General features: G+C 41.9%; 1 protein-coding gene across 4 annotated transcripts; it reads left to right on the top strand.

Annotated features, from left to right (window-relative positions):
• Positions 1-1,466: 1,466 nt before the first annotated feature.
• LOC115150736 (putative homeodomain transcription factor 2) lies at positions 1,467-17,894 on the top strand. Of its 4 annotated transcripts, none has more exons than XM_029694336.1 (18): positions 1,467-2,145; positions 3,207-3,279; positions 3,505-3,618; positions 5,249-5,305; positions 5,389-5,458; positions 5,567-5,725; positions 5,917-6,091; positions 6,210-6,327; positions 14,717-14,872; positions 14,960-15,199; positions 15,279-15,407; positions 15,613-15,882; positions 15,992-16,123; positions 16,255-16,341; positions 16,511-16,666; positions 16,752-16,847; positions 16,977-17,102; positions 17,395-17,894. In XM_029694336.1, exons 3-18 carry the CDS (start codon positions 3,589-3,591, stop codon positions 17,413-17,415), a joined length of 2,022 nt encoding a protein of 673 aa, XP_029550196.1. In that variant the 5' UTR covers positions 1,467-2,145; positions 3,207-3,279; positions 3,505-3,588; the 3' UTR covers positions 17,416-17,894. The 4 variants fall into 4 exon arrangements, with proteins under 4 accessions (XP_029550196.1, XP_029550195.1, XP_029550193.1 ...); XM_029694335.1 differs by having other exon boundaries at positions 1,467-2,903; XM_029694333.1 differs by having other exon boundaries at positions 1,467-3,279.
• Positions 17,895-25,296: the final 7,402 nt, after the last annotated feature.

Genomic DNA, 25,296 nt, shown 5'->3' with positions numbered 1-25,296 from the left:
TAAATCCCACTCCTGGGAGAGTATACTTATTTAGATGTTCAACAGTCATCTGTAGTTTTTGACAACCTGTTTGAGGCATTGCAATGAAAAATAAATCAATAAAGAAATTCGAAAGGGGAAAAAACAAGTCTAGTCTTTGGAGGAAACGTATTAAAAACCCTCTGCTTACTATGTAGAATAAATGATAGAATCCCTAGAGAAGAACATGCATGAGCTTGTGCTCTAATTAGTCCTGTACTCATGTCAACATATTGATACTCACATGGGGAAATTACACCACTTCAGATTATTGATCTCATAGTGGTTTGAAAATGAGTAGCAAGTGAAATTCAAATGTCACCTTAGCCTTTATCAAGGATCCTTCAGCATGGGTTTACTTTATTCTAAGTTCGACTTATAGTTAAGGGTGCTGTCTAAAATACACTCTTATGTCTTAAGCACAGCTAAACCACGACATTACCATCTTTCATTCATATTTTGAGAATGGAGCAACACTGGATTAGAAATGTACACTGTCAGGATTGTTACTTCCCACTGTGCAGCAGAGGTTTGGTGAAACAGGATGATTGTTCTTGTAGGTGAATAAAGCAGTGTGAAGAGTGGGAATCAGAATAGAAGGCTACTTTTCCAGTGCTCCGAATTAGACTAAACATGCGTTATCGCTAGATAATTACCTGTGCTGCTGGGTCCCTGGGCGACATACTCCCAGGACAGGAGAGAACAGAAGTGAGCAGTGCAAGGGGCCAGCTGTGCACGTTAAATGACTTAATCAAGCGGCTTTTACATCAACAATAACAAAAACCCCTGCTGGGGTATGGGTGCACTAACAAATATTACCCCATTGAATAGGCCATCCTAAAACATTACTGTTTGTTGCGTTATGCCATAGATTTTTTACATTTTTTTTAATTGAGGTTTCTGTTGAATATGGCCATTATTGACATTAATGCTGTCATCTGAAAAGAAAAATCTCTTGGTTACATTTTGTAGTGAGTCTTAGGAGGGGTGAAGTGAGTGTTCTAATGGTGTGCCCTAATAATCCCCAGAGGGTACAACATGCTATATATTGAAATTAACCACACTGAATGACCATTACTGTGTTCACGTGTCTTATTAGTCGCAGGTATGGATATGCTTTCCGCAATCATTGTCCAATAATTTAGAGAGTGCAATAGGGAACATTTGTTCACAGTTGGTGTATGTATATGTAACAGTGTAGCTTCCGTCCCTCTCTTCGCCCCAACCCAGGCTCGAACCAGGGACCCTTGCACACATCAACAACTGAAACCCCACGAAGCATCGTTACCCAGCGCGCCACGGCCCGGGCCCTTGCAAAACTACATTTTCTGTCTCTATTCTTCAGCAAGGTGCCCAAGTTAGGTATAATGTTGGATCTGTGTGTCACCATCAAAGAGGTGTCCTTCCTGCTGCAGACAGGGTTAGGGATCTTGGGGAACACTGGTGCTGCTGGCCTAAACCCAGGTCTTCTGCTCTTAGCACATAGTCACGCCTTCACATTTTAGTCATCGAACCCACAACGCTAGTGTTGCAAACACCATGCTGTACCAACTGAGCCACACGGGACATGATTCTCTGCCACCTCGCCTTCATTGACCTGATGCTGCTCCCCAGACCATGACTATGTTTAGCCTGATTGACCTGCTGAATGACCCGGTGCAAGGTGGTCATTTACCCCTACCGCATCGCCCGGGCCCCGTCCACTTTCATCACTTGTATGCTCAATGTGTTCCAGGCGGTGACCATTGCCCCTGCAGGTGGACTGTTTGTCCATGCTTAAGGCCTGTCTTCCCAGCCTCACTGTGCCCACCTTCGCACGGCTGTGGCTCCTCATCATGGATGCATCACAGCAAAAATGTTCTCTATTGCCCCGCGCAATGGCACCATGCCTGCCTTCACTCTGTATTCTTCCGCATAGACAATGTTATCTGGATTTACATGCTGACGGTAGCCAAGTTGTCTCCAATGGTGGCTGACAAGAGGGTCTTCTCCTCCTGTTATGCCTCTCTCAGTCCCATCTTCATCATCAGCTCCAATAAGAAGGCCAAGAGCAAGTTGGTGTGTGCTGCAGCCGACCAAGAACAGCCATCAGCCGACACCCAGGACTTCAGTGACAATATCTCAAATGTAACCCAAGCTCTGGATAAACTATATTTCCTTCTGGGGCTATTATACCTCATGAATGGTCTTCTTGTGATTATTTTGTGTAATTATGCCTGTGTAGCCTACTTGTTATAGGCCTTCTATTTATTTGTGTAAATCATTGCAGTTTTCAGGATTTTAGATTGAACTAATGTGTGACATGAGGTTTGAAACTAGTAAGGGATTTATCATTCTATTTGACAAGCAGGAACTGTGAGGATAGACGACAAATACAGTGCAATACAGTAATGTAGACAAAAAACAACAGTAACAAAAATTAAACGAGTTAAGTAATGCTATGGAAATCAACATAATGTAAAAGATCTTTATTTTACTCTATGCACTGATGTTTATTCTAGAAGTCTAGAGTGGTAAAGCCTACACTCTAGCCTAGCTGTCACAAGTTATTTATTATAATGTGGATTTTCCACAGACGACACGCGGCACAGATTTGACAGTTCTGAAAATTGTCCACAAACAAGCAGGCTAAAATGTATCGGATTAACCCGGAAAAAACTATCGCAAGAGCCGTGTCGGTGTGCATTCCTATGAATTCGCCTTGAAATACTACTGACAACGAAGTTTGCATTTCGAAAATCGTTTAAATAACTGAAATAAAATACATTTCTCATAAATCTTTGCAATTCCCGCAGTCGAGATGCTGCTAGCTGGCTAGTTTACCCCGTCGAGCCGCGCACCACTCCTGGGCTGAAGAAAAGCTGGCGAGCTAACTTTGCTTAATGGTAGCTAGCTAGCTTCTATCGCTAATATAGCACGACTGTACTGGTTTCTAGATTAGCTAAATGTGCCGCGAATCTGTTTACCTATTTTGAATTGTGGCAAATTTAGAAATTGAAACGTGTTTTGTACGAGTTGAAAAGTATAGCCTAGCTGAGGTTGCCTGAATGATGATGATGATGATGATGGCGAGGCAGAGCTAGCTAGCTTGCAATCCTGTAACGTTACTGCGCCATCCCACTTGATACTGCTATTGGATGATGGTTCAGTACTGACTGATCTTTTAATGTTTTTGGAATGATCTCTAGTAGAGAGTTTCACCCGAATACAGTTGGACAATTGTATCACCTATCTTCAACCACATTATCCTTTGGCTTTGGGGTAAGTTTTAGTCAGTTGACTTTCTGTAGCCTATACAGCTAACCGTAGGTTTGTATTGAGTATAACACATGTACATGCAGCACAATTAAAAACAGTAAACTACAGTTAGCAGTGATTATTTCTGGTATTGAGGGAACATGTTATGTGTGAATGCCCTTTGTACTCCACAATGGCTTTGTTTTTGCTTTATCGCTAATGTTCTTTCCTTTCCTTTGTTTTGACAAGCCTGGATTGCAGTCAGATCTTATCTGCCCCTGTGCCCCCTGCAAAATGACCTGACACAATCTTCATCACAGTCATAAAACAACAATGGCAAGAATAGCATGGTATCAAGAGAAGGTAAGGGCCTCTACACTACACTACTTTGACAACACAAACTAGGTCCAGGAGAGATACTTGTGTAGTGTAAAAAGACAGATCTAGATTCAAATCTCTTTAAGAGATGTCTCCCACACTACCACAACCGGCTGTGATTTGAGTCCCATAGGGCGGCGCACAATTGGCCCAGCGTAGTCCAGGTTTGGCCGGTGTAGGCCGTCATTGTAAATAAGAATTTGTTCTTAACTGACTTGCCTAAATAAAACCTCCGGAGGTATGTAAAACCAGTAGATGATATGCCATGTTCAAAACAACTGGGAACTGGTAACTCGGAAATCTCAGACTTCTGACTTGAGTGCGTTCAAGACAACTGGGAACTCAGAAAAAAACTTGCTCCGACTGAGGAAAAATCCTTTTGAACAGTCATCCAACTTGGGAACTTGGGCCTCTTTCTAGAGCTCCGACTTTCCCATCTGCAGATCACTGACGTCATGATTTGACCTCGTATTTTTCTGAGTTACCAGTTGTCTGGAAAACTCCCAATGGTGCCTGAAGTATTTGAATTTGAAGTGTGCCATATTGGCAAAGATATTTATAACTAACCTAAGATGGTTCATCTGTGTTGTTTACAGTGGGCGCAAATTAAGCATAGTGGGCAGATAAAGCAAGGAGGTGGGCAAAGCCAAGCACGAGCTAGCAAGATCCTGTTGGCTCGCTGCAGCATGTATTTGCATATTTCCATTTGGGAACGCCTCCTCTGGGAAGTGCGCGTGTGCACAAACTCAATTCAACCTTGCACTCCTTCTAAACAATGCCATTTTTTAAAACTTTGGCAAAGTGTCAAGTCTATAAAACGCTCAATGGGGAATTCGAACTTACACCGCAAGTGGCAGTAGATGTCAGGAACTCGCCGCCTTACCACTGTGAGCTAACTATGCAGAGACGTATTTGCCCACGATGCACATCATTTTATTATCAGAGAGTGCCAGTGGACTTCTGGTAAGTATGCTTTAGTGAGAACGTGGTGGGATCAGGTACAACTATGTTTACCCACCCCCAAAATGAATATTCATGAGATATTCCCCCCACCCACAACATCTCACCTGAATGAATATTTGTTAAATTTGAAGGGATCAGGCAAAGGCTGAAATTGGAGTTGAGAGTTACCCTTTAAGAAAAAGACTCTCCCACACCACATGGCCCAGCCCGAATTACTGTAATTGCCTTAATACAGGTACACAGCATTCTTGTTCTGTTAGACAAATTGAAAATGAAAGGCTTTTAAAATATCCACATATTTGTGAATCATTGCATTATTTAAGTATGAAACACTGCAATATAGTTTAGATGAGAAGCTCCTGTATAGTTTCAATTTCTAGCCTTATTTTGTTTGTCTAAATACTATGGTATTTACGGTATGTTAATAGCTGCACTCACATGAAGCAGGAATGTGGATTTGGCCAAACAACACCCCAGGCTTGTGTAAATAGAGAAGTTGCAAATCTGATGTTGAAGACAGATAAATCTCACTAGACATATTTTACTAATGTAAATGGCCCCTAAGACATGCTAGACTTACTGACATTGTAATGAGGGTCTAAAATCCCCTACATGAGATGATACAAACTGAAGTGTGTCCATGTGTCAACAGATTGGTGCATATGATCAGCAGGTCTGGGAGAAATCTCTGGAGCAAGCAGAATTTAATGTAAGTTCATGACATTTTGCCTAATATGCACACATTTCTTATATGATCAGCGTTTATCACTAAGATAAGTGTCACCCCTACAGGGTATTGACAGCAAACCAAAGAGGTCTGGCCACATCAAGACAGACCTCATTGATGTTGACTTAGTAAGAGGTGAGTATCCATTTATTACAAGGTGTTATATCTTATATCTTACACAATGTCGCTTATTGGATGGATATGGTGCATGCAACGCTATTGATTGGCTCTCTTCTATTCCAGGATCCACATTCAGCAAGGCCAAGCCAGATAGTCCATGGACAGCATTGACTCGTAAGGGTCTAGTCAGGGTGCTCCTCTTCCCCTTCTTTTTCCAATGGTGGATCCAGGTGACCTCCAGGTCCATCTCCACCTGTATCCTGGTGCTCTACTTGATGCAAGGTAAACTCGCATCTCACATTAACATTGCTTTAGGCATGGGTCAGATCATGCTTGTTGTCTACTGTTAAGAAGTCATACGATATACTATTTATCGACCTAAAGTAAATACGTCTGTCATTCACTAATTCTCTAAAGAGCCGGTTTCTACCATTTTTGGGTGGCCTGTTAACTTAATGGCTTTCTCTCTGCAGTGGCGGCATCAGTGTTGTACATGGAAGTTCCTGCAGCCAGTGCTAGTGAGCTATTTGGGCCCATGTGTCTGATGTTGTTGCTGGGGACAGTGCACTGCCAGATAGTGTCCACTGAGTCCAACCGGAGCCCCTCAGACAGCCCTGTGAGCAGCACCAGCCCTGCACGAAGGAGGAGGTTGGGCTCTTACAGCATGTAACACACACACACTGCAGTGTGCTCACCCTTTTAAACACTCTTGCAAACTGCTCTCACACTGTATAACATGTTCCCTCATTTCTCAACATTCATTCAGGCCAAGGAAGGGTAGAGGTTTGAAGAAAACAGAGGGACAGGGGAACGATGGGGACATTGAGCTGCAGCCTTGGCAGCTGGAGGAAAACCAGAGGTTGTACAGATCAGAGGAGAGAAGGGTAAGGACATACAAACAATGACCAGATCGTCTACCTGAACATAAAGCAATAATTCATGTTTGTGAGTCAAGCAGTCGTTAACCCTTTACACTCTAGGAATTGACCTATATGGATGGGGCTAAATTGAATTGTTTCTTACAGAAGAAATATGAAATGCATAACCATGGTAGCAATAGCAAGGGAATAGTTTGGAGATTATGGGAAAATTATTAGACCAAAGTTGAGGACACAACAGTTCACCTGACACAACACTGAATCCAAACATTACACAGTTGATTTTTTGTGCATTTTACGTTTACTGTACTTTTTGCCACATTTGTTGATAGCGAAGTCTGAAAATACTCTGGTTACATTCATTAACATGATAATAAGTATATTCCTGGAAAATGTGGGGTAGGTGCAACATAAGACAACAAAAGTGACAAGGGTTTGACTGAGAGGACTGACTGGTGTCTCCAAGTGGCCACACACCTCTCCAAAGTGTGTAGAGTTCCTAAATGTAAATGCACTTTTATGACTCAAAGAGGAGTCTTCAACTATAAGTTGCTTTTTTGAGCTCTCCTAGCTGTGCCGTCGAGGAACTAGAGCATGCAAACCTGTAGTTGTTTTGTTTGGAACACAACTCTGCATCCCTGCCATCACACAATCACTGTTGTTGTTTCATGCAATCCAAAAATGGTCCATTAAAAATTGCCGTCTGGTTCAGTTGGGCATAATTTGAAAACGTGTTTTAATGCCAACGTGACTAGCTAAGTTGTAAAATACGGTCTTAGTGTTAGACTTTCACAAGGCATTTCAGAGAAATGGATCGTAATTTTGGTCCCCATAGAAAGGAGTCATGAGTGCATTCAGGTGCATCTCTTCACAATAGACAAACAGGCTCTTTCTGTTCAGAACAACCCAGGGTATGACGCCATGTCATCTTGTAACTGAACATCAAACATAGTGATCATAAACGTTGACACTGTATTAGGGCTGACCCCATTTAGTCGACTGGTTGATTGTTTGGTCGGTAGGCTGTTGGTCGACCGAGATTTCTTTAGTCGAGCGGTTGCAATTGTATTTTTTTTCAATGTGCACAAAACACCTGTCTAATTCATGGCACAATCCATCATTCTAAGACATGTGATACTGAAATTGTATATGATTATGTAAGAATAATGGTGCAACACTAATAAATCTAATTTTAGTCCTGTCCGAATCTGCCATGTCAATAATTTGTACATGACAGGAGAGTAACAATTCCAGCCAGAATAACCTAGTGTTTTTTAGTGAACTCCAAAGCCCTTGACAATACTAGTCCCGTGCAAATCGACATCCCTGTGTTTTGAGAGAAATGTCTGAGTTTGACAGGTGTTGCTCACGGTTTGAGCAAGTGAGCAAGAAAACAATAACTGCATAGGCTAGATATGAAGGGCCTACATGTATCAACTTTCACAGTGAATGCTTTTGTTCATATGTTTTGTGCGTATGAATTGAATATTGCCAAATGCATCTGTGAACAATATTGCACCTATTTAACGTAACCCTTGTGGTTAATAGATCTCAAAGCAGCATACAACTGACTTAAACGTTTGGGAATGATAAGTTCACTTTTGCGTCCATGGCCTTAAAACACATCTACAGTGCAAGTGCACTGTTCAGCTCACATCTGACAGCTGGGGGGCATTTAGGACGTCTACTGCGGATCGCTAAAATATCCTAATGATTATTATCACACTTCCTCAATTCAAATATTATGGCGACACTGTTATCGCCTGGACTTGTTGAAATATCTTTGTGTGGGAAAAAAACACTCCAGGCTTCCGTCGTAACTGTCGATTTGTTTTGAAAAAAAAATTAAGAATTACAGGGGGGCGTTTGGAAAAGATTAATCCCGTCCTAATCCTCTGGAATAACAGACATTCTGGGGTAATGATTACATAACCAACATTCTCTAGTAGTCCTGTGCGAAATAGGGCTTAGCCTAATTGTCTAAGAAAATTGAGGAGCCAGCAAACCCCAACTTAATTAGGTCTATAATCAACAGCCTAACTGTTATATGTGCCTGGCTTTATACATCATCCATATACAGGATAAGACCCAGATGCAGACCGTTCGAATCACAGATGTTTATTAACAAAACAGGGGGCAGGCAGACGACAGGTCAAAGGCAGGCAGAGGTTGGTAATCCAGGGCAGAGTCAGACAGGTACAGAACAGCAGGCAGAGTAGTCAAAACCGGAAAAACTAGAAAAACAAGGGCTAGAGAGAAACGGGAGTACGGAAAAACATGCTGGTAGGCTTGATGAGACAAGACAAACTGGCAACAGACAAACAGAAAACTCAGGTATAAATGCATAAGGGATAATAGGGAAAATGTGCGACACCTGGAGGGGAGTGGAGACAAGCACAAGACAGGTGAAACAGATCAGGGTCTGACAGTACCAGTCAAAAGTTTGGACACACCAACTCATTCAAGGGTTTTTCTTTATTTTTACTATTTTCAACATTGTAGAATAATAGTGAAGACATCAAAACGATGAACTAACACATATGGAATCATATAGTAACGAACAAAATGTTAAGCAATTCAAAATACATTTTATATTAGAGATTCTTCAAAGTAGCCACCCTTTGCCTTGATGACAGCTTTACACACTCTTGGCATTCTCTCAACCAGCTTCACCTGGAATGCTTTTCCAACAGTCTTGAAGGAGTTCCCACATATGCTGAGCACTTGTTGGCTGCTTTTCCTTCACTCTGCGGTCCAACTCATCCCAAACCATCTCAATTGAGTTGAGGTTGGGTGATTGTGGAGGCCAGGTCATCTGATGCAGCACTCCATCACTCTCCTTCTTGGTCAAATAGCCCTTACACAGCCTGGAGGTGTGTTTTGGGTTATTGCCCTGTTGATAAACAAATGAGCACAAACTAGATGGGATGGCATATCACTGCAGAATGCTGTGCTACCCATGCTGGTTAAGTGTCCCTTGAATTCTAAATACATCACAGACAGTGTCGCCAGCAAAGCACCATCACACCTCCTCCATGCTTCATGGTGAGAAACACACGTGTGGTGATCATCCGTTCACCTACTCTGCGTCTCACAACGACACGGCGGTTGGAACCAAAAATCTCCAATTTGGATTTACCAGACCAAAGGACAAATTTCCACCGGTCTAATGTCCATTGCTCGTGTTTCTTGGCCCAAGCAAGTCTCTTCTTATTATTGGTGTCCTTTAGTAGTGGTTTCTTTGCAGCAATTCGACCATGAAGTCCTGATTCATGTAGTCTCCTCTGAACAGTTGAACTTTTGAAGCATTTATTTGGGCTGCAATCTGAGGTGCAGCTCACTCTAATGAACTTATCATCTGCAGTAGAGGTAACTCTGGTTCTTCCTTTCCTGTGACGGTCCTCATGAGAGCCAGTTTCATCACAGCGCTTGATGGTTTTTGCGACTGCAGTTGAAGAAACTTTCAAAGTTCTTGAAATTGTACGTATTGACTGACGTTCATGTCTTAAAGTAATGATGGACTGTTGTTTCTCTTTGCTTATTTGAGCTGTTCTTGCCATAATATGGACTTGGTCTTTTACCAAATAGGGCTATCTTCTGTATACCACCCCTACCCTGTCACAACACATTGTTGTGATTTGATTGATTGGCTCAAATGCATTGAGAAGAAAATAAATTCCACAGATTAACTTTTAACAAGGCACATCTGTTAATTGAAATGCATTCATGAAGCAGGTTGAGAGAATGCCATGAGTGTGCAAAGCTGTCATCAAGGCAAAGGGTGGCTACTTTTTGGTTACTACATGATTCCATGTGTTATTTCATAGTTTTGATGTCTTCACTATTATTCTACAATGTAGAAAATAGTAAAAATAAAGAAAAACCCTTGAATGAGTAGGTGTATTCAAACTTTTAAGGCAGATTTTGCTTCCATTGCCTGTTTGAGTGTTTGTTTAATAGCCTACTGATTCCGTGAGCACCAAGCCTCATGCAACGGCAAAATGACGGATAAATACATTTCACAGATTTGGCTGTTTTTAATATTTGCTATTCTGTAATAAAGGCTTTACAATTGTTTTCCGTTAGAACAGACTAGTATTACTTATAATTTATTTAGTGTTGTTTACACTGTTCCAACAGGCAGAAAATTCATATTGTAATCTAACAGCACCTGTTTGTCACACATAATATCCACGCAGCTCTCGCTCCTATACCCTCCTTTTTCTTGATTTCCTTCTTATTGTTATTATTACAATTATTATTGTGATCATCTTTATAATAATAAGTAATGTCGTTATCATTAGTAGGCTTTGTAAAGTAGCCTTGTATACTCAACCATCGAGCTGTAGGCCTAAGACTACGTCCGGTTCAGTCTTAATACCGTAATTTACTTAGGCCTATATTTCAATACAGGCTACTGTATCAATCAGTCATTCATTTGTTCATGCCATCACATAGCATACGAGACATTCATGCTTTGAAATGCAATCAAGCATTTTAGTTTTAAAATTGAATAACAAAGGGAGCTTTGAATAATTAGCCTATGCAATAAATAAACCGCAATTCAGGAATGCATGCAACTGTTTTTAGTCTGCTGTAATAAAGGCTTCGTATATCTTTTTCCCCCCATAGAACAGACTCTCTAGTACACTTATTCATTTAGTGTTGTTTACACTGTTCCAAATGGTCAGAAAAAATAATATTGTAATCTAACAGCAACTTTTTGGCAATCCTAATACTCATGCAACGCTTGCTCCTATACCACAATCCTTTATCTGGATCTCCAATAGTTTACATAACTAAGTCAAATGTCTTCCACAGTTCTGACTTCCCCTTTCCCAGTAAACATTTGCCCATTTCGAGTTTCTTTTTCACGTTCTCTGCATCCATTTTGCTGTCGACATTACTGTGTTCGGAGTTTCTAACCAATTTATTGATGTGATTATGATAGGCTATAGGTCAGGCACTATTGGTCACATGCATGTGATGCTTACATGTTTCACGTAAAGAGAGCAAGGATCCTAAACAAATTGCTATTTTGGGTAAGGAAATTTTAAATCAGAAACAAGTAAGAAACTAAATGGCTCAAATTCTGTTCCAGCTTCAGCACGGACAGCGCAATCAACACTTGCTGTGTTGTGGTGCCTTTTCACTGCAGTAGGGAGGAGAGCGAAACAACGCGCGCAAGTCACACAGGCACTCGCTGTCATTTCTTTTTAACACAGTGTGACCATCTGGCTCTTTCATGAGTCATTTGCGTGTCTTAATTATTTAATCAAACAGTGTGCTTACAGTTGAAGTCGGAAGTTTACATACACTTAGGTTGGAGTCATTAACTTGTTTTCCAACCACTCCACAAATTTCTTGTTAACAAACTATAGTTTTGGCAAGTCGGTTAGGACATCTACTTTGTGCATGACACAAGTCATTTTTCCAACAATTGTTTACAGACAGATTATTTCACTTATAATTCACTGTATCACAATTCCAGTGGTTCAGAAGTTTAGATACACTAAGTCGACTCTGCCTTTAAACAGCTTGGAAAATTCCATGATGTCATGGCTTTAGAAGCTTCTGATAAGCTAATTGACATCATTTGAGTCAATTGGAGGTGTACCTGTGGATGTATTTCAAGGCCTACCTTCAAACTCCGTGCCTCTTTGCTTGACATCATGGGAAAATCAAAAGAAATCAGCCAAGACCTCAGGGAAAAAAAAGTAGACCTCCACAAGTCTGGTTTATCAATGGGAGCAATTTCCAAACGCCTGAAGGTACCACGTTCATCTGTACAAACAATAGTACGCAAGTATAAACACCATGGGACCACGCAGCCATCATACCGCTCAGGAAGGAGACGTGTTCTGTCTCCTAGAGATGAATGTACTTTGGTGCGAAAAGTGCAAATCAACCCCAAAACAACAGCAAAGGACCTTGTGAAGATGCTGGAGGAAACCGGTACAAAAGTATCTATATCTACAGTAAAACGAGTCCTATATCGACATAACCTGAAAGGCCGCTCATCAAGGAAGAAGCCACTGCTCCAAAACTGCCATAAAAATGCCAGACTACGGTTCGCAACTGCACATGGGGACAAAGATCGTACTTTTTGGAGAAATGTCCTCTGGTCTGATGAAACAAAAATAGAACTGTTTGGCCATAATGACCATCGTTATGTTTGGAGGAAAAAGGGGGACGCTTGCAAGCCGAAGAACACCATCCCAACCGTGAAGCACGGGGGTGGCAGCATCATGTTGTGGGGGTGCTTTGCCTCAGGAGGGACTGGTGCACTTCACAAAATAGATGGCATCATGAGGGAGGAAAAGTATGTGGAATATATTGAAGCAACATCTCAAGACATCAGTCAGGAAGCTAAAGCTTGATTGCAAATGGGTCTTCCAAATGGACAATGACCACAAGCATACTTCCAAAGTTGTGGCAAAATGGCTTAAGGACAACAAAGTCAAGGTTTTGGAGTGGCCACCACCAAGCCCTGACCTCAATTCTATAGAAAATTTGTGGGAAGAACTGAAAAAGCGTGTGCGAGCAAGGAGGCCTACAAACCTGACTCAATTACAGAGCTGTCAGTAGGAATGGGCCAAAATTCACCCAACTTATTGTGGGAAGCTTGTGGAAGTCTACCCGAAACATTTGACCCAAGTTAAACAATTTAAATGCAATGCTACCAAATACTAATTGAGTGTATGTAAACTTCTGACCCACTAGGAATGTGATGAAAGCTGAAATCAATCACTCTACTATTATTTTGACATTTCACATTCTTAAAATAAAGTGGTGATCCTAACTGACCTAAGACAGGGACTTTTTACTAGGATTAAATGTCAGGAATTGTGAAAAACTGAGTTTAAATGTATTTGGCTAAGGTGTATGTAAACTTCCGACTTCAACTGTATGTAGATGGTTTTAGAGTGGGAGGCTCCGGTGCACAACTGAGCAAGAGGACAAGTACATTAGAGGGTCTAGTTTGAGAAAGAGACGCCTCACAAGTCCTCAACTGGCAGCTTCATTAAATAGTACCCGCAAAACACCAGTGTCAACGTCAACAGTGAAGAGGCGACTCCGGGATGCTGGCCTTCTAGGCAGAGTTGCAAAGAAAAAAACATATCTCAGACTGGCCAATAAAAGATTAAGATGGGCAAAAGAACACAGACACTGGACAGAGGAACTCTGCCTAGAAGGCCAGTATCCCGGAGTCGCCTCTTCACTGTTGAGGTTGAGACTGGTGTTTTGCAGGTAGTTTCTTGGCAAGTTCTTGCATGGAATAGCCTTTATTTCTCACAACAAGAATAGACTGATGAGTTTCAGAAGAAAGCTCTTTGTTTCTGGCCAATTTGAGCTTCGAACCCACAATGCTGATGCTCCAGATACTCAACTAGTCTAAAGAAGGACAGTTTTATTGCTTCTTTAATCAGCACAACAATTTTCAGCTGTGCTGACATAATTGCACAAATGTTTTCAAATGATCAATTAGCCTTTTAAAATGATAAACTTGGATTTACTAACACAACGTGCCATTGGAACACAGGAGTGATGGTTGCTGATAATGGGCCTCTGTACGCCTATGTAGATATTCCATTAAAAATCAGCCGTTTCCAGTTACAATAGTCATTAACAATGTCTACACTGTATTTCTGATCAATTTGATGTTATTTTAATGGACAAAAAATTGGCTCTTCTTTCAAAAACAAGGACATTTCTAAGTGACCCCAAACATTTGAACAGTAGTGTATATGGAAATATAAATGTAAAACATTTTCAACCAATCGATTGGTCGAAAGAACAGGACGACTCTCGGGGACAGCCTTACACTGTATATGTCATGAGTTTAAATTAAATGGAAATGTGAAGTGCACATTTGAATTCACGGGTGTTTGCTTGTATGAAATCAAAGCGGCATTAATATAATGTATTAACATGTCATCAAGTCCTCTTAATTTACAGCGTTTCTCACTCAGTGGGAGGGATGTGTACAACTTTTTGATGCACTAGGTGCTCAAGTTCAGAACAGCTGTCAGTCAAAACCTATAAAGCACTGAAGCGCAGAGCCTGAGCTCTGACATCATTTATAGCATGTTACTGTACAGCCACTGCATTCAAATTTAGGTGCCTATCACTGCCCAAATCTGCAATTTTTACCCGTATAAGGTTTGAGTGTTAAGGACTACCAGGGTTCCAAAAGTTCCCATTTTCATGTGTGTGGGCAATCTCAAAATGTATTTGTTACCTTTTTGTGTTGCCTGAGCAAATTTGTCTAGCGGGTTGTAAGGCTGGGCGGGGCTTTTAAGATGGGGCTTTGTCTGTGATTGACATTTTGGCTACCAAGGTGGTGTTGCTGTTAATCCTGCGGATTCTATTGTTGATTGTGATGCTGTTCCAGAACAACCAGAGAAAGTCAGGCTTTGGGGCCTCTGACGAACTTTCCAGTGAGGAGGATGAGGAAGAAAAACGACCTACTGGTGTAGCTGGAACTATACCTGCCTCTGTCCTCAGGAAGAGACGCCTTCACTCCTTCTCAAACCCCTCATCACCTCAGGTAAACCTTAAGAGGCAGTGAGTCCTGCTCTGTTTATTGTAGCCAGAGTGAAAGGGGGACATTTAGTTTGACCTATTATTTGCACAGGAGGAAAGTAGTGGAGGTGCCATGGACACTAAGGTGAAACCTCATGAAGTGGAGCGCCTGAGGTCCGAAGTCTCACGCCCGGCTTCTGACACAGATGACACAATATGGGAGGAGCTTCTTCAGGGGCCTGACACCGCCTCCAGTGGCAGCAGTGACAGTGAGGGGGACGGGCGATGCGGCCCTGGCCTGACCCTACCCCCGTTCACCACTCTCAGCAGTGATGATGAGACCCTGCTGCAGGTGGGTCCGTCCACAAGGACTCACTTTAATCACAGAAAAGGTAAGTATATATCAGCTCACCAGCTTTCTCTCCCGACAGGGCCATCTATCGTGGCTGCAGGCGTGCCACCCATCCAGAGACCGAGTCAGTGTCATCATCTGGGAGCAGGGGGAGTGCAAGAAAGCAGATATGTCAGTACTGGAGATCAGTGGGATCATCCTTACACGGGTACACCTCCTATGACCACTTCATTACACACTGATACCTTTTTGGTAGAATTAACACACATTCAATACTGAGGGAATGCTGGTCTGTAATGCTTTAGGACTGGAAAGGGGTTCTGTCTGATTCTATTTATAGAAACACTATTAGGACTATGTACTCTGTGCTCCATGCCACTGTCCTCCTAACAGAGGTAATTTCTCCTGTGTAGGTGAAGGTGGTGGAGCAGGGCATGGGTTACCTAGCCCTGGGGGGGTTGTTCACTGCCACACTGGCACTGCTTCCTTTTGTCTTCCGCCTGGCACAGCGGCTGGACATGAAGCGCCTGAGCTCTCTGTCCCTGGTAGAGCTGGCTGTCATGGTGGTGGGGCCGCCCAACACCCAGATCTACGCCTTCTTCTTCATCACCACCGTGGAGAGGCTTTGCCTCACAGGACTCTTCTTCTTCATGATGTGTGTGGCAGAGAGGACCTACAAACAGGTCAGCATGTTAGTCCCACTGTACTGTAGTAGACATACCACTACAAAACAAACATGCTGGAAATGGTGTGGTTGACATACTTTTTTGCGTGGTTCTCTTTCAACAACAGCGGCTTGTTTTCGCCAAACTCTTCAACCACATCACCTCAGCACGAAAGGCTAAGAAGTGGGAAATCCCCCATTTCAGGCTGAAGAATGTGCAGAACATAAAGATGTGGCTGTCGCTCCGCTCCTTCCTCAAGGTCTGACTTACTCTCACTACTCCTATGACTTTTTTTAGGTATACTTCATTGTATGGCTTTGACCAGTAGGGGGTGATTAATGTCTTACCCTCATTGATTAATGTCTCACCCTTTTTCCCCGTTCATCACAGAGACGTGGGCCCCAGCGTTCCGTTGATGTCATCGTCTCCTCCATCTTCCTCCTGGCCCTCTCCATCGCCTTCATCTTGTGTACACAGGTCAGACATATCTATAAGAAAGAGTGTGTGTATCTCTGATAAATACACAGGATTCCAGGAAACACCATGATTTACCTTCCCCGTGTCATGAATGGGCATTGGTTAAGGTTCAACCTGTAGAAACTCAATCGATGAAAGATCGAGTACTCTTTTTCTATCTAATTCCCAGCTCCTGAACAGTCACCACACCTTCCTGGACTCGGAGACCAACTGGGAGCTCATGGTGTGGGGTTCCTCTCTCATCCTCTTCCTGCTCCGCCTGGCCACCCTGGGCTCCGAGACCAACTGTAAATACAGCAACGTGTCAGTGCTGCTGACAGAACAGGTGAGGCTCCCTACGACACACACACGTGCACACGCAGACAGACCACTTAAATACTTTCATTAATGCATGTCCTCAATTCTTTCAGATCAACTTGTATCTTAAGATGGAAAAGAAGCCCAACAAGAAAGAAATGTTGAACATAGTGAACAATGTTCTGAAGCTTGCAACAAAATTAATGAAAGTAAGCATGTCTTTAAACTTTATCCGCATTATGAATATTTGGACTGAGTCACATCTTCTGGGCTGGTAGTTTATTCAGCATAACGTGCAGTGAAAGCATCTCTAGCTTTTCATACCAACCCTTTCACAGGAGCTTGACACCCCCTTCCGACTGCTGGGTCTGACTGTGAACCCTCTCATCTACAACATCACACGCGTGGTCATCCTGTCTGCAGTCTCCGCTGTGGTCAGCGATTTGCTCGGCTTCAACATCAGAGTGAGTGGAGACACTTCTAATACCACAGTGCTGTAGCTGAACACTGATATGTGGTGGAGTACAATTGGCCTAGCATCGGCCGGGGTAGGCCGTCATTGTAAATAAGAATTTGCTCTTAATTGACTTGCCTGGTTAAATAAAGGTAAAAAAAAAAAACACTGATATGTTTTCCAAACAGTGATTCTTCACCTCTGTCAGAGTTGTTTTCCTCCTAGTACATTTGTATTAACTTCCAAAAGTGAGTATATGTGCTGTGTTTTTAAATGCACCCTCCTTGTTGTCTCTTCTACAGCTGTGGAAGATCAAGCCTTAATGCTAAACCACTAACTGTTGGACAATGGAGACTGCCAACTCCTACCATCCACAGCTTGCTATCTGTGCAAATCTACTGAGTGATCGCCTATGCATCTCAGTGCCTTCCCTCCCAGGAACATTGAACTTTCAATCACACAATACCAGTGTGGTCATACATAAGCATGAACTCTTGACAATGAATGATATACACATCCTTGACTACTACATCTGCTGCAGCAGTTCCAGTAACCCAGTGCCTGAATCTGGAATGTCCCTGGACCTGACCACTTCCTGGCTCTCACATGGAGAAACAGTAGCCAATGGGGGCCTTCTGAACACTGAGAAATTTGCTGGCCATTTGAATGTAAACCATTTTAAGACATGGAGAAAGGATGGAATAGGAAATGAGAATTAACAAATTCTTATAAAAGAATTGGACATTCCAGTGTGGTTTGACATGTACACTGAACAAAAATATAAACGCAACATGCAACAATTTCAAAGATATTACTGAGTTACAGTTCATATAAGGAAATCAGTCAATTGAAATAAATTCATTAGGCCCTAATCTATGGATTTCACATGACTGGGAATACAGATATGCATCTGTTGGTCACAGATACCTTAAAAAAAGTTTGGGGCGTGGATCAGAAAACTAGTCAGTATCTGGTGTGACCACCATTTACCTCATGCAGCGCGACACATCTCCTTCGCATAGAGTTGATCAGGCTGTTGATTGTGGCCTGTGGAATGTTGTCCCACTCTTCTTTAATGTCTGTGCGAAGTTGCTGGATATTGACAGGAACTGGAACATGCTGTTATACACGTCGATCCTGAGCATCCCAAACATGCTCAATGGGTGAAATGTCTGGTGAGTATGCAACCCATTAAAGAACTGGGACATTTTTAGCTTCCAGGAATTGTGTACAGATCCTTGCGGCATGGGCCATGCATTATCACGCTGAAACATGAGGTGATAGCAGTGGATGAATGGCCCGACAATGGGCCTCAGGATCTCATCATGGTATCTCTATGCATTCAAATTGCCATTGATAATGTGCAATTGTGTTCGTTGTCCGTAGCTTATACCTGCCCATACCATAACCCCACCGCCACCATGGATTTCACATGGATTTCTCTGTTCACAAAGTTGACATCAGCAAGCCACTCACACGATGCCATACACGCTGTCTGCCATCTGCCCGGTACAGTTTAAACCGGGATTCATCTGTGAAGAGCACACTTTCCCAGTGTGCCAGTGGCCATCGAAAGTGAGCATTTGCCCACTGAAGTCGGTTACAACGCCAAACTGCAATCAGGCCAAGACCCTGGTGAGGATGATGAGCTGTACAACTGATTGCATTCAACTAAAATGTCTTCCACGTTTAACCCAATCCTTCTGAATCAGCGCTTCCGTGAGACAGTTTCTGACAGTTTGTGCAGAAATTCTTCGGTTGTGCAAACCCACAATTTCATCAGCTGTCCGGGTGGCTAGTGTCAGACGATCCCGCAGGTGAAGAAACTGGATGTGGAAGTCCTGGGCTGGCGTGGTTACACATGGTTTACAGTTGGGAGGCCGGTTGGACGTACTGCCAAATTCTCTAAAACGGCGTTGAAGGCTTCTTATGGTAGAGGAATGAACATTAAATTCTCTGGCACCAGCTCTGGTGGACTTTCCTGCAGTCAGCATGACATTTCCTGGCCTTTATATTGTCCCCAGCACAAGGTGCACATGTGTAATGATCATGCTGTTTAATCAGTTTCTTGATATGCCACGTGTCAGGTGGATGGATTGTCTAGATAAAGGAAAAATGCTTACTAACAGGGATGTAAACAAATTTGTGCTCAAAATTTGAGAGAAATAAGCTTTTTGTGTGTTTTTTTAAATTTCAGATCATAAAACATGGGACCAACACTTTACATGTTGCGTTTATATTTTTGTTTAGTATACATGTACTCTCTCAAACACAGCTGTTATATAATGTAGAATACTTTTTCAATGAAAAATCTATAGATCTTCAAAATGGATTACTGAACTAACTTAATTACGTATTTTCTTTTCAATAGGATATATTAAACTACTCTAAACGTATTTTGTGATATTTAAGGGAATTTAATATAGATTTTATGGGGGATTTATTTATTTATGGTTTTTCAGTATTTCATTACTGACATACAGTGCATTCAGAAAGTATTCACACTGACTTTTTCCACATGTTGTGTAACAGCCTGAATTTAAAATTGTTTAAATTGAGATATTGTCACACTGGCCTACAAACAATAGCCCACACTGTCAAAGTGTAATTATGTTTCTAGACATTTTTACAAATGAACTAAAAATGTAAAAACTGGAATGTCGTGAGTCCATAAGTATTCAACCCCTTTGTTATGGCAGGCATAAATACAAGGGCACCTACTGATAGATGGGTAAAATCAAAATGAAAAGCAGACATTGAATATCCCTTTGAGCATGGTGAAGTTATTAATTACACTTTGGATAGTGTATTAATACACCCAGTCACTACAAAGATACAGGTGTCCTTCCTAACTCAGTTGCCGGAGAGGAGGGAAACCGCTCAGGGATTTCACCATAAGCCCAATGGTAACTTAAAACCGTAAGCGTTGAATGTCTGCGATAGGACAGAACTGAGGATGGATCAACAACATTGTAGTTACTCCACAATACTAACCTAAATTGCAGAGTGAAAATAAGGAAGCCTATACAGAATTCCAAAATGTGCATCCTGTTTGCAATAAGGCTCTAAAGTAAAACTGCAAAACTTGAACTTACAGTTGAAGTTTACATATACCTTAGACAAATACATTTAAACTCAGTTTTTCACAATTCCTGGCATTTAATCCTAGTAAAAATTCCCTGTTTTAGGTCAGTTCGGATCACCACTTCATTTTAAGAATGTGAAATGTCAGAATAATAGTAGAGAGTGATTGATTTATTTCAGCTTTTATTTCTTTAATCACATTCCCAGTCGGTCAGAAGTTTACATACACTCAATTAGTATTTGGTAGCGTTGCATTTAAATTGTTTAACTTGGGTCAAATGTTTCGGGTAGACTTCCACAAGCTTCCCACAATAAGTTGGGTGAATTTTGGCCCATTCCTACTGACAGCTCTGTAATTGAGTCAGGTTTGTAGGCCTCCTCTGCTCGCACACGCTTTTTCAGTTCTGCCCACATATTTTCTGTAGGATTGAGGTCAGGGCTTTGTGGTGGCCATTCCAATACCTTGACTTTGTTGTCCTTAAGCCATTTTGCCACAACTTTAGAAGTATGCTTGTGTTCATTGTCCATTTGGAAGACCTATTTGCAACCAAGCTTTAACTTCCTGACTGATGTCTTGAGATGTTGCTTCAATATATCCACATAATTTTCCTCCCTCATGATGCCATCTATTTTGTGAAGTGCACCAGTCCATCCTGCAGCAAAGCACCCCCACCCCCGTGCTTCACGGTTAGGATGGTGTTCTTCGGCTTGCAAGCATCCTCCTTTTTCCTCCAAACATAACGTTGGTCATTATGGCCAAACAGTTCTATTTTTGTTTCATTAGACCAAAGGACATTTCTCCAAAAAGTATGATCTTTGTCCCCATGTGCCGTTGCAAACCGTAGTCTGGCATTTTTATGGCGGTTTTGGAGCAATGGCTTCTTCGTTGCTGAGCGGCCTTTCAGGTTATGTCGATATAGGACTCGTTTTACTGTGGATATAGATACTTTTGTACCTGTTTCCTCCAGCATCTTCACAAGGTTCTTTGCTGTTGTTTTGGGATTGATTTGCACATTTCGCACCAAAGTACATTCATCTCTAGGAGACAGAACGCGTCTCTTTCCTGAGCGGTATGATGGCTGCGTGGTCCAACCTAAGTGTATGACTCCAACTTAAGTGTATGTAAACTTCCGACTTCAACTGTATGTCCTGAATACAAAGCGTTATATTTGGGGAAAATCCAACACAACACATTTCTGAGTACGACTTCATATTTTCAAGCATTGTGGTTCCTACATCATGTTATGGGTATGCTTGTCATCGGCAAGGACGAGGGAGTTTTTTTTAGGATAAAAGAAATGGAATAGAGCCTGGTTCAGTCTGCTTTCCACCAGACACTGGGAGACAAATTCACCTTTCAGCAGGACAATAACCTAAAACACAAGGCCAAATAACCACTGGAGTTGCTTACCAATACCACATTGAGTGTTCCTGAGTGGCCTAGTTACAGTTTTGACTTAAATCGGCTTGAAAATCTATGGCATGATTTGAAAATGGTTGTCTTGCAATGATCAACAACCAACTTGACAGAGCTGGAAGAAATTTTAAAATAATGATGTGCAAATATTCTACAATCCAGGTGTGCAAAGCTCTTAGAGCCTTACCCAGAAAGACACAACTGTAATTGCTGCCAAAGGTGATTCTAACATGTATTGACTCAAGCAGTTGAATGCTTATGATGTAATCAAGATACACTAGATATATAAAAGTATGTGGACACGCCTTCAATTTAGTGGATTCGGCTATTTCAGCCACACCCGTTGCTGACAGGTGTATAAAATCGAGCACGAGCCATGCAATCTCCATAGCCACACATTGGCAGTAAAATGGCCGTACTAAAGAGCTCCGTGACTTTCAACATGGCACCATCATGGGATGCCACCTTTCTAACAAGTCAGTTTGTCAAATTTCTGCCCTGCTAGAGCTGCCCCAGTCAACTCGAAGTGCTGTTTTTGGGAAGTGGAAAGGTCTAGGAGCAATATCGGCTCAGCCGTGAAGTGGTAGACCACACAAACTCACAGAACGGGACCCCCAAGTGCTGAAGCACGAGGCGCATAAAAATAGTCTGTCCTCGGTTGCAACATTCATTACCGAGTTCCAAACTGCCTCTGGAAGCAACGTCAGCACAAGAACTGTTGGTTGGGAGCTTCATAAAATGGGTTTCCATGGCCAAGCAGCCGCACACACAAGCTTAAGATCACCATGCGCAATCACCATGCGTTGGCTGGAGTGGTGTAAAGCTCGCCGCCATTGAACTCTGGAGCAGTGGAAACGCTTTCTCTGGAGTGATGAATCCCGCTTCACCCTCTCTGGATAATATCAACTGTAAAGTTGTGTGGTGGAGGAATAAAGGTCTGGGGTTGTTTTTCATGGTTCGGGCTAGGCCCCTTAGTTCCAGTGAAGGGAAATCTTAATGCTACAGCATACAATGACATTCTGGACAATTCTGTGCTTCCAACTTTGTGTCAACAGTTTGGGGAAGGCCCTTTCTTGTTTCAGCATGACAATGCCTCCATGCACAAAGCGAGGTCCACACACAAATGGTTTGTCAAGATCGTTGAGGAAGAAATTGACTGGCCTGCACAGAGCCCTGACCTCAACCCCTTCGGACCCCTTTGGGATGAATTGGAACTCCAACTGCGAGCCAGGCCTAATCGCCAAACATCTGTGCCCGACCTCACTAATGCTCTTATGGCTGAGTATTTTTATTTTATTATATTTAACTAGGCAACTAGAAGCAAGTCCCTGCAGCAATGTTCCAACATCTAGTGGAAAGCCATCCCAGAAGAGTGGAGACTGTTATAGCAGCAAGGGGGGAACAACTCTATATTAATGCTCATGATTTTGGAATGAGATGTTCGACGAGCAGGTGTCCACATACTTTTGATCATGTAGTGTATCTTTCCTCATGCAACTTCAACTAACTTGATATGGCTTCATCTAAATGTCCACATGTATAATATCAACCAATCAGATACTTTAATCTTAGCAGTCTCATCTTTAATATTTGTCCTATAATTGAAAACCATCCCTCTCACATTTCCATCAGATATTTATAGTCAGAGAATGAATGTATCATTCTTGTTCTAAAGAGAGCTGGTTATCCCATGAGACTGTACTTGGATATTTTTGGTCATGTAGTGTATATTAGTGTTTTATTTTCATTAATGTTTTGCAAATGTTAGAATTTTTCTTCCACTTTGACATCACAGAGTATTTTGTGTAGATCAGTGACAAAAAAAGTCAATTAAATCCATTTTAATCCCACTTTATTAACAACAATGTGTAAAAAGTCAAGGGGTGTGAATACTTTCTGAAGGCACTGTAACTTGTAACCTTTGGACATGCCATCATCAGCAGTGTGCAACTGCAGCCCACAATTCGGGGTGTTCCTGCATGTGGACATTCCTGCACAGTGGCGGTCAGTGCCGTTTATGATGAGGGAGACCAATTTTTTTTTCCATGAGCATGGCCTTATTTCTATTACAGCATGTTGGATGACTGTCATTCATATTCCATTAACCCTGTTCAATATAACATTGATAGGTTTAGGCTACTACATGATACTCTAATTTTCCCTATACCCATCATGAGGTTGCTACAACCTAGCTTATGAATGAAAGTTTACAACGTAGGTGCACAGGTCGAGAGAAAAAAATTGAGATGACAGACGTTGTTGACACATTCAATACTGCCTTGCACACTCTTGCCTACATTTAGTTTATCTAGGGTGTAATCATTAGTCCCAACAGTTGCAAACGAGAATTTCTATTGGACAAATTCAGGTATTTTTATCCCTGTTTTGTTTGCTTCCGTTTAAGAAACGTTTTTTCAACAGAATTGGCGGAATGAATACACACCTGATCACGCATAAACACAGTTCACTTTCATAGCAGCCACATTGTATTCCTTCTCGCCTCTACGCACTCTCCTCTCACCTTTTCCCATCGTTTGTGGACTGCAATGAACAACACATCAGCTGTATGTGACCAGGCGGATAAACCTTTCCAAGCTAAACCATGTCATAACCGCTACACACAGCCTACATCATTGTCCCCATATTAGCTAAAGTAACGTCCTAGTCAACATAGCTAATAGAACTAATACATTAGTAAACCTGCTACAATCATGCAGTAAAGTTACAGTGTATAGTCAGTAAGCAGTTACACTGGCGGCCCCTGGAGGTAATACATTAATAAATCAAAAAGCTTACATTGACTTTGAAGAGTTCCCGTGTTGTGTTGGATAGTCATAGCCAGCTAGCTAATATAGCATCCCGCTGTTTGAGCAGGGTGTTTTGAGTAACTAAACTAGCCAGCTACCTTTGCTAGCTAAGTAAGTGAAACTGAAAGTGAAAAAAATGTACTCTCTCTCTTGCTTCTCCTTCATTTTTGAAGCAATTCATTTGTTGAAAACTGTTCAACTATTGTCTTTTCTCTCTCTTTGAGTCAACTACTCACAACATTTTATGCACTGCAGGGCTAGCTAGCTGTAGCTTATGCGTTCAGTACTAGATTCATTCTCTGTTCCTTTGATTGGGTGGGCAACATGTCAGTTCATGCATGTCATAATTACTGTGTAAGTCTATGGAAGGGGGTGAGAACCAAGAGCCTACTAGGTTTTGTATTGAAGTGAATGTACCAAGAAGAGGACGGAAGCTAGCTGTCCTCCGTCTACACCATGGTGCTACCCAACAGAGTGCTGTTGAGGCTACTGTAGACCTTCATTGCAAAACAGTGTGTTTTAATCATTTATTTGGTGACAATATGTTTAGTATAGTTTTATCTAACTTTTTCAATGTTTTACCATTTTTATGAAATTCATTGAGGAGGATGGTCCTCCCCTTCCTCCTCTGAGGAGCCTCCACTGTTCCTGCAGGAACTCCACCCTCGAGCATCCCATGTTATGCTAAGCAAATGCACAAATAGTATAGTTTGATAAAGACCTTCAATAGGCCGATGATTGTATTATTACTGCTGTCTGGTCAATGCATATAATCTGATGTTTACTGCCTATGCGCTTTAGAGGTCTGTATATGATGAAGATTACGGTAAGGAAATTGTGACTCAGGCACACCTCATGCTTTTCTGGTTTGGAAGGTGTAGTCAATAGTTACCACA

The sequence above is a fragment of the Salmo trutta genome, chromosome 16 (genome assembly GCF_901001165.1).
Source record: "Salmo trutta chromosome 16, fSalTru1.1, whole genome shotgun sequence".
Classification (NCBI taxonomy): Eukaryota; Metazoa; Chordata; class Actinopteri; order Salmoniformes; family Salmonidae; genus Salmo; species Salmo trutta.
The sequence above is the reverse complement of the archived record's forward strand: the minus strand, read 5'-3'. Positions and strand labels throughout refer to the sequence as shown.